A 9462-nucleotide genomic window follows, 5' to 3' on the forward strand; every position below is an offset into this window, starting at 1 on the left:
CCTGTTTCTCCATTCTTTGCTTCCTTCTGCTAATTTTAGTTTAACCTTAATAGGGGAAGCCCCTCCCCCAACACTCTTTCTGGGCATGCGCAGCAACATAACAGCCTCACCCTTTCCTAATCTAATCATTGATGGGGAGTGACTAGACTCCCCCTGGATCCACTGTGACCTGATCAGGTGGCTAAGTGGGTAAAGCACATCATATAACAGGTTAAAAAGTCTTCAAAACTCTGCGCTCTTCAGCGGAGGAAGCACACCAGCTCGCGACTCCGAGGGCCCAAGGACTCACAATCCCGCCCCGGGGTCTGCGCTGGAAGCGAGCCCAGCCACCCGTAGCTACTTGGGGAGGGAGGGACCATCTGGCGGACTTTTCATTGGCCCAGAGTCACAAGGAAGGCAGATTCTCCCCCTTCCGGTTGCTGATGGTTGAGGCCGGAAACAACGCCTACCGTCATTGGCTGAGCCCAGCTGTCAGTCCTCTCGCGTCTGGCGGCGCGACACAGCCTGGCGCGGCCTGTGGAGCAGTCGCGAAGCCTGCTGCAGGGAGAAGATGGCGGTCGCAGTGAGAACTTTGCAGGAGCAGCTAGAAAAGGCCAAAGAGAGCCTAAAGAACGTGGATGAGAATATTCGCAAGCTCACCGGGCGGGATCCGAATGATGTGAGGTAAGGGCCGGATGAGAAATGCCGGCTCCTAGAGGCAGCTATCAAGCCGGGGTGAATTGGGGGCGGGGAGGGCGGCCAGCTATGAGAAGGCTGTTACATCGAGGCCTGTTCCCCGGGCGGCGATCGAACCCGGTCTTCGGTGAGGCGAGGAGTCTCCAAGGCTCCCGCCATAGGTCCCCGAGCTCAGGTGCGTGAGGAGGGAGAGCTGGGCCTGGGTGCACCGGATGGCCTTCGGGCCTGTGGGAAGGCCGGGACTGCCGATTCCCGCCCTTGGCTCTGCAGGCCCGGAACTGCAGCACAAAGCCCCTGCCCTCTCCGACGACCACCCGGCCCAGGCTGTCCCGGAGACCCTCCCGGGTCACGGTTCGCCGCCTAGCTCCCAGGCTCTTGTCCACGTGCCGCTTCCTTGGCGTCGGCGAAATTAGGAACTGATCCAAGTTTGTTAATGTGTAGTAGCATCGTGGTCAATATGATTTGTGTGGTGTTGGTCTTGAGAAAATACGGAAGTTAAATAAGATAGTGCTTCCTGCCCTTTTTCAAACACGTGGGTTTGATTCGTCTTTTTAGAACTTTTCTGGGGTTTTTCTCCTTACGATGAACCTCACCGGTGAATGAAGTACATTAGGTGTGCCCACATAACATTTTAACACTGACTTGTAAATATCTCGTAGGCCCATCCAAGCCAGATTGCTGGCCCTTTCTGGTCCTGGTGGAGGTAGAGGACGTGGTAGTTTATCGCTGAGGTAAGATTTCCTTAGAACTTAATTCATATGCTAAGACTACTGGTGCTTTTTATACTAAATATGTCTTTCTAAACAAAATTTGTGGTTAGAACCAATGTTAGAACTGCTTGTGTTTAAAGCTCTAATCAGCTGTAGTTTCTTCACCGTTATCATGTAACTTCATTTACATGCAAAACTGGAGATTGAAAAATACGTTAATTGTACCAGTTTTGTCTAAGCTTAATTTATTCTTGTGGGTTTTTAAAAAATGCTATAAAAGCATCTTGGAGGGAATGCCCATTTAAGGTTGCTTTGATTGGAAGAATAGTTAAAAATTTAAATTCTCTTGCTAAATGGAGGTACCATTTATCTTAAATTTCAAGTGCTTTGTGTTGGACATTTTTAATCGCAGGCGTGGATTCTCAGATAGTGGAGGAGGACCCCCAGCCAAACAGAGAGACCTTGAAGGGGCAGTCAGTAGGTATGTTGAAAAAAAGATTCTGCAGGCATGCTTATGTTATATATTCTTAGGTAACATATGAATGTAAATGTTTAATAAGTACTGTTTGTTGATGAAATAATAACTAGCTTATAGAAAAGTTTTATAATAGTTTGAGGTAAAATTTTGAATACATGCCTGGAAGCAAAATCTCAACCAATTGAGAAAATGCTTTGGAGAAGGGCAATTGTGCTACTTGTTTTATATATTACAATAAAAGGAGGAGACATAGGGAAGGTTACATGAAATCTGTTGATGATAGATTAAGGAGGCTGGAGAAAGCAAAGCAGGAAAATCTCTAGGATTGAATAAAAAGCAAAATGGAGAGAGACATTTCTTTTACATTGGTGGGGACAGGATGGTTAATTAAAATTTATAGTACATAAAGATGATATGTGGGAACAAGGTACTAATTACTGTGAGGTACAGTATTGTGCTGTGAAGCCTGTGGTTGTACCTTCGCGGGGTCTGGAAAAGAAAATTACTCTGTCATTTCAAAGGTATGTTATCCTAGATGCATACCATCAATGGACAGAGCTCACTTGAGGTAAAGATTGACCTTTGCTAAGAAAGCTGTAGGCCTGGGACATGACTACAGCCATGGCCTGCCCAGATAGGAATTTATGATCAGACCATCCTGTGTGGTTACTTTTGGTCACTGAGACACGTAGTATCCCTCAGAACTCAGTTTTTCACTAATGATAACAAGTATTACCAAAGTAAAGGTCATGAGATGAATAAGATTGAGAAAATAGTGAATTTGTGTCACTTTTCTTACACTGCAAAAACTTAGCCAGTTTGAGAAATAAAGATCAAAGTCTGGATTGGGTATTGATGATATATTTTATTCTTTCACTATTGGAGGAAAGAGTAAAGTGGGATAGAGACAGATAGAATGAGGTTTCTGGATATGAGTCCTAGAAAAAGTAGTTGTTTACCCTAGGTATACAGGTAAGTCAAATTCTGTAGTGGTCATTTAAATTCTTTTTCCTATGACAGGCTGGGCGGGGAGCGTCGGACACGGAGAGAATCACGCCAAGAAAGCGACCCAGAAGATGATGATGTTAAAAAGGTAATTGAGATTAAAAGAACTTCTTAGAGGATGAATATAGTATTTTCATTTTACAGCACTTTAAAGAATACCATTTGCTTGTTAAATTATTGAGATTTTCTTCTCTACTGTAGCCAGCTTTGCAGTCCTCAGTTGTAGCTACCTCCAAAGAGCGCACACGGAGAGACCTTATCCAGGATCAAAATATGGACGAAAAAGGAAAGCAAAGGTAACTTTTGTGACTTCTGGAAGGAAAAAACTCCTGTCAAATAATGCAGTTTTAAGAAAATTTAAGCAGCTGTCCCATTACCTATAGTATGTTTCTTTTTAGGAAATGGCAGGTTTAAGTGAAGTGGATTTTATTGGAATTGAATTTTCTTTTTCTCTTTAGGAACCGGCGAATATTTGGCTTGTTGATGGGCACCCTTCAGAAATTTAAACAAGAATCCACTGTCGCTACTGAAAGGGTATTGATGCTTTTGTTATTATTTTTTTTGCTTTCTTAAGTTATCAAAGTAGTTTTTTGCGTTTTTATTTTATTATTTTTTAAATTTATCTTTAATGTTGAAAGTATTATAGATGTCCCATTCCCCCCCCCCCATTGACACCCTCCACCCTGCATCTGCCTCACTCCCAGGCCTTCCTCATAAGTTGCTTACATTTTTTTTAAAAATATATCTTTATTGATTTCAGAGGGAGGAAAGGAGAGGGAGAGAGAGAGATGGAAAGATCAATGATGAGAGAGTCATTGATCAAGCCCACAACTGGGCATGTGCCCTGACTGGGAATTGAACCCCGATCGCCTGGATCCTAGGTCAACACTCAACCACTGAGCCACGCTCGGCCGGGCGTGCTTACATTTTTAAAAAGAGGGAAAAAGCTCTCTTAAGATTTAATTGCAGCCCTAGCTGGTTTGTTCAGTGGTTAGAGCTTTGGCCCGCGGACTAAAGGGTCCTGGGTTCAGTTCTGGCCAAGGGCATGTACCTTGGTTGCAGGCTTGATCCTCGCAGGGCACATGAGGGAGGCAACCAATCGATGTGTCTCTCCCATCGATTTTTTTTCTCTCTCCCCCTCTCCCTTCCTCTGTCTCTGAAAAGCAGTGGAAAAATATCCTCAGGTGAGATTTTTAAAAAAACAAACCTTTAATTGCAAACCTGAAATGAAGCCAAGGAAAAACATGAAACTCTTCTGGAGTTGTTAACTTGTCAACCAATCTTTTCCTTTTTTCTTCTTTTTTTTTAATCCTCACCTGAGGACATTTTTTCCATTGCTTTTTCAGAGAGAGTGGAGGGGAGAGAGAACATCCATGGGAGAGAGAGACATCAACTGGCTGCCTCCCATACCCGCCTTGGTGGTTGGGCCATTGCTCTAACCACTGAGAAACACAGGGCAGGGCTCAACCGGTCTTTTCCTTAAGGTGCTGTGAAGTAATTGAGTGAACTTCTTTGTAGTGCAAAGAACCATGGTCTGTGAATCAGGAGAACCTGAGCTCTGGTCTGAGCTCTGTAACAAGCTCATTTCATGGTCTTGGACAAGTCCCTTTATTATTTAGGCCTCAAAGTGCTTTTTCTTCAACAAGGAAGTTGAACTCATCACTGGTACTAGTTCAATAATTCTAATTTTTTAGACCAATTTATGCACTCAGGGGCGGTACTTAGCACTCTAGAAGCAAAAGCATAAATGTTTACTGCCTTCCACAGTTTATTTAACCATGTCATCTTTCTAGAAGCTTTTATTTTGCTGAAAGTACAAAATTGTGTTTGTGGATTTGAACACCCAAGTTATTGCTTCTTAGGGGAGAAGTTATAGTGAAAAGGGAGAAAACAGTGTAGTTATAGGAGATTAGTAAACTTACCACAACTTTTATGTGTTAACTTGACATTAAAAGCTTAAAGGTGTTTTAATGTGTGAAGAGTAAGCATATTTTTTTTAAATATGTTTTTATTGATTTCAGAGAAAGGAAGGGAGGGAGAGAAAGATCAATGATGAGAGTCATTAATCGGCTGCCTCCTGCATGCCCCCTGCTGGGGATCCAGCCTGCAACCCGTACATGTCCCCAGACCAGGAATGGAACCTCAATCTCCTGGATCATAGTTTGATGCTCAACTGCTGAGCCACACTAACCAGGCAGTGGGGTTTTTTTGTTGTTTTGTTTTAATAGATGGAAAATATGACTTCATTAGGACATCACATCTGTCAGATTTATTTATTTAGAAAGAATAACTGAAGACAACTCACCTATAGAGACTATTTTTTTGTGGTTAATTTATGAACCTTACTTAAAATTCATGTTGGAATAGAACAGTTACTGATATTATCGACTAATGGCTTTAAAATTTAGATTTTTACATGAGAAAGTTTCAGTCCCCATTTCCTAAAAGAGGAATTTCTGTCTCAAATGCTAAGCAGTGCCAAGTTTGAATTAGCTGGTACCTTGAATTGCAAATGTGAAACACATATGCAGATAATTTAGTAAAATTGTAATGTTTCACATAATCAGGATATGTAATAAGATTTTAAAGTTCATTATTTATCTTTAGCAAAAGAGACGCCAGGAAATTGAACAAAAACTTGAAGTGCAGGCAGAAGAAGAGAGAAAGCAGGTTGAAAATGAGAGGAGAGAACTATTTGAAGAGAGGCGTGCTAAACAGACAGAACTGCGGCTTTTGGAACAGAAGGTTGAGCTTGCGCAGCTGGTGAGTAGTATTTTGGGATTCTAATGTTGGTGATCCTTCATGTTTACAAAAGCACTGACCTTTTAACGTTTTCTTTAGCAAGAAGAGTGGAATGAGCATAATGCCAAGATAATTAAATATATAAGAACTAAGACAAAGCCCCATTTGTTCTATATTCCTGGAAGAATGTGTCCGGCTACCCAAAAACTAATAGAAGAGTCACAGAGAAAAATGAATGGTAAGTGTACATGAAGAGATCCGTTGAAATATTCCTAATGGGTAAGGTGATAAACTCACACATACATATTTGTTTTCTGTAATAGTTGTGATTTAATAGTTGACTTTTAAAATAAGATGCTAATGTGTTTGGAGTACAGGAGCATTTGTTTCATGATGGAGTTTAACCGGAAGCTTTCATATTTTGTAGGTGGTGCTTACTACATGTGTATATCTTATGCATTTGAATGATACTACTACTTTCTGCTTAATACTTTTTAGTAGCCAGACATAAATACTAATAAAGCAAGAAAGAGTGAACATCAGAACATCAATGTAGTCCATAGAGGGGGAGCACACACATAAGGGTAGAAACTGCTAAGATGATGATTAGATGATTTATTTCCCTTAGGGTCAGAAAAATTAATGCATGATATACCATAAAACTGATCATTTGAAGGAAGTTTTGTCTTTTTCCTACTAGCATAAAGTTAAATAGAAAAAGATTGTCATGTAGGTAATACATAGTTTTGCCTGTGGCTAATTTCTTTTTATATATATAGGTTTCTGGTGGATCATTGCCATTTCATGTCAATTTGTAATTACTTATTTGCCATAATTAGTCTTTCATCATTATATCTTTATAAAAAGACATTTAGATAAAGCTCAATGACAGTTTGTGGCCAGGTGTCTAATTGTGGCTGAATTTTCTTAATCGTAGTAAATTTTACACATGTAAATTTTTATTCTTTAGCTTTATTTGAAGGTAGACGCATCGAATTTGCAGAACAAATAAATAAAATGGAAGCTAGGCCTAGAAGACAATCAATGAAGGAAAAAGAGCATCAGGTGGTGCGTAATGAAGAACAGAAGGCGGAACAAGAAGAGGGTAAGGTGGCTCAGCGAGAGGAAGAGTTGGAGGAGACAGGTAATCAGCACAATGATGTAGAGATAGAGGAAGCAGGAGAGGAAGAGGGAAAGGAAATAAGTATAGTTCATAGTGATGCGGAGAAAGAACAGGAGGAGGAGGAACAAAAACAGGAAATGGAGGTTAAGATGGAAGAGGAAACTGAGGTAAGGGAAAGTGAGAAGCAGCCGGATAGTCAGCCTGAGGAAGTTATGGATGTGCTAGAGATGGTGGAGAGTGTAATTGCTGAGCAGGAGGTAATGGAAACTAATCAAGTGGAAAGTGTAGAACCTTCAGAAAATGAAACTAACAAGGAATTGGAGCCAGAAATGGAATTTGAAGTTGAGCCAGATAAAGAATGTAAGTCTCTTTCTCCTGCGAAAGAGAATGCTAATGCTCTAGAAATGGAAAATGAGCCTGAGGACAAAGAAGAGAAAGAATCTGAGCCCCAACCTGAGCCTGTGGCTCAGCCTCAGCCCCTGGCTCAGCCTCAGCCCCAATCTCAGTCCCAGCCAGTACTCCAACCCCAGCCTCTCTCTCAACCTGAGACTTTGCCATTAGCTGTTTTACAGTCGTCACCTCAGGTTATTCAGGATCAAGGGCATTTACTACCTGAGAAGAAGGAGTTGCCTGTAGGATCTGTAAAACTCACTGAGGTGACAGTAGAGCCAGTCTTGACAGTACATCCGGAGAGCAAATCCAAAACCAAAACTAGGAGCAGAAGTCGAGGTCGAGTTAGAAATAAAACAAGCAAGAGTAGAAGTCGGAGCAGTAGCAGTAGTAGTTCTAGTAGTAGTTCAACCAGTAGCAGCAGTGGCAGCAGTTCCAGCAGTGGCAGTAGTAGTAGTCGTAGTAGTTCCAGCAGCAGCTCCAGTACAAGTGGCAGCAGCAGCAGAGATAGTAGCAGCAGCACTACTAGTAGTAGTGAGAGTAGAAGTCGGAGTAGGGGCCGGGGACATAATAGAGATAGAAAGCACAGAAGGAGCGTGGATCGGAAGCGAAGGGATACATCAGGACTAGAAAGGAGTCACAAATCTTCAAAAGGTGGCAGTAGTAGAGATACAAAAGGATCAAAGGATAAGAATTCCCGGTCCGACAGAAAGAGGTCTATATCAGAGAGTAGTCGATCAGGCAAAAGATCTTCAAGAAGTGAAAGAGACCGAAAATCAGACAGGAAAGACAAAAGGCGTTAATGGAAGAAGCCAGGCTTTCTTAGCCTATTCTTTGCAGCAGAAGATTTCTTGATGAGTAAAAGGATTACCTTCCCTTGTAAGGAGGATGCTGCCTTAAGAATTGCATGTTGTAAAAATATCTTTTTGGAAAATACAGACTGTTTGTTTACCAGACATTGTACTTTTTTGCATAATTTTGTAAGAGTTATTTATCAAAATTATGTGAGGTTCCAAAATATGTAAAAATAATAATAATAAAAAAAGATTAACATCCCTTGTCATCTTTTTTAAATATCCTATACTCTTCAGTAAGAATCTGTATATTTTAATAGGTAAATCTTTTAAGTGTGTTTCCTTCTAATTCTGTATCATATGTTGCTTTTGTAGAAATAAATGTTCATTTCTTTCATTAGTTTGGGATGCTCTCGACACTTGTATAATAAATTTCCTCTTGATATCATTTTCAGCTTTTATCACTAGTGAACATGATTAGAATGTCTTTGAAGGTTTCTTCACTTTTATTTGCCTTAGACAATTATTTTGCGTTGTCAAAGTCAGATCTTTGCAGCTTTGGGGGGGGCCATAGTTTGTTCGTAAGATGATTTACTATTTTTTTTAAGTTCCCTTGCTTTCATCTAAGCATTTCCCCTTTTCTCATATTTACACCATAAATTTGGTATATAAATTAAAACAGTATGATTTGGTTGGCATTTTCTTCACAATTATGGAAACATTCTTTTGTCTTCTATGTTTCTTTTGTGATCCAGCATATACATCTGTTAAAATAATCACTTCTTTCCAGGGGAGGGAGGTAGAAAAGTATATTCTAAACTTGTTTTTTGAGTTTATGGTCTTGTCTTAACTTTTGTGTTGGCTCTAACTGAAACATGCCAATAAGTGTTTTGAAGAATTTTTGTTTAAGTATTGTATGAAAGTTTACAAAATAAAGGAAGTTCATTTACACTTGAATCTGTAAACAAGATAACACAAGTGTACCAAGTGATTATTAACTTTGTTGTTTTATAAATTTGTATGAATTTGGAGTATCTGTTGCCCATTACATGTGCAAATAAATGTGGCTTAGATTTGTGTGACTGCTTAAGATTAGTACTTGTATTAACTTTTTGATACTTTATACAAGAGAGCACTTAAGTTGCAAATGGCCTTTTTTGAGTCCATAATTTAACACTGACTTTAGCTTTAGGTTTGACTTTGAATATCCATTATGCCTTCCTTTGACAAGTACATGGTAACAATGAAAATGTCCACAAGCATTTCCAGCATTGTATAAATGTAAGTCAACATGTTAATGGAAAGAGCTCTAAAAAAGCCTTTCTTGGAGTAATCAGTAAATGAACAGCCCTCCAACTGTGGAGCTAGCTAGCTACCTATATCCCTGGGCCAGTTGTTTCTTTCAAGAGGAGCTTTATCCAGGGATTTTAATACTTTCCAGCAAGAAGTAGTTCCCCCTTATCTGTGAGGGATATGTTCCAAGACTCCCAGTGGATGCCTAAAACATGAATAGTATCAAACCCTAAGTATACTGTGGTTTTTCCT

General features: G+C 40.3%; 1 protein-coding gene across 1 annotated transcript; it reads left to right on the plus strand.

The window, feature by feature from the left end:
* The first annotated feature begins 477 nt into the window (after window positions 1-477).
* PNN (pinin, desmosome associated protein) lies at window positions 478-9007 on the plus strand. The gene is made up of 9 exons (XM_081161367.1): window positions 478-663; window positions 1335-1406; window positions 1798-1866; window positions 2884-2956; window positions 3070-3164; window positions 3327-3402; window positions 5476-5631; window positions 5710-5848; window positions 6581-9007. The coding sequence occupies exons 1-9, from the start codon at window positions 551-553 to the stop codon at window positions 7924-7926; spliced, it is 2139 nt and encodes a 712-aa protein (XP_081017493.1). The 5' UTR covers window positions 478-550; the 3' UTR covers window positions 7927-9007.
* The last annotated feature ends 455 nt before the right edge of the window (window positions 9008-9462 follow it).

The sequence above is a fragment of the Miniopterus schreibersii genome (genome assembly GCF_964146895.1).
Source record: "Miniopterus schreibersii genome assembly, chromosome: 1".
In the NCBI taxonomy this organism is placed as follows: Eukaryota; Metazoa; Chordata; class Mammalia; order Chiroptera; family Miniopteridae; genus Miniopterus; species Miniopterus schreibersii.

What these genes read in the sequence shown, in the direction of transcription:
- PNN (XM_081161367.1), top strand. Translation starts at nt 551, where the DNA reads ATGGCGGTCGCAGTGAGAACTTTGCAGGAGCAGCTAGAAAAGGCCAAA. An exon ending in GACGAAAAAGGAAAGCAAAG is followed by an intron (nt 3,165 to 3,326) that starts GTAACTTTTGTG and finishes TTTTCTCTTTAG; the next exon opens with GAACCGGCGAATATTTGGCT. An exon ending in GTCACAGAGAAAAATGAATG is followed by an intron (nt 5,849 to 6,580) that starts GTAAGTGTACAT and finishes TTTATTCTTTAG; the next exon opens with CTTTATTTGAAGGTAGACGC.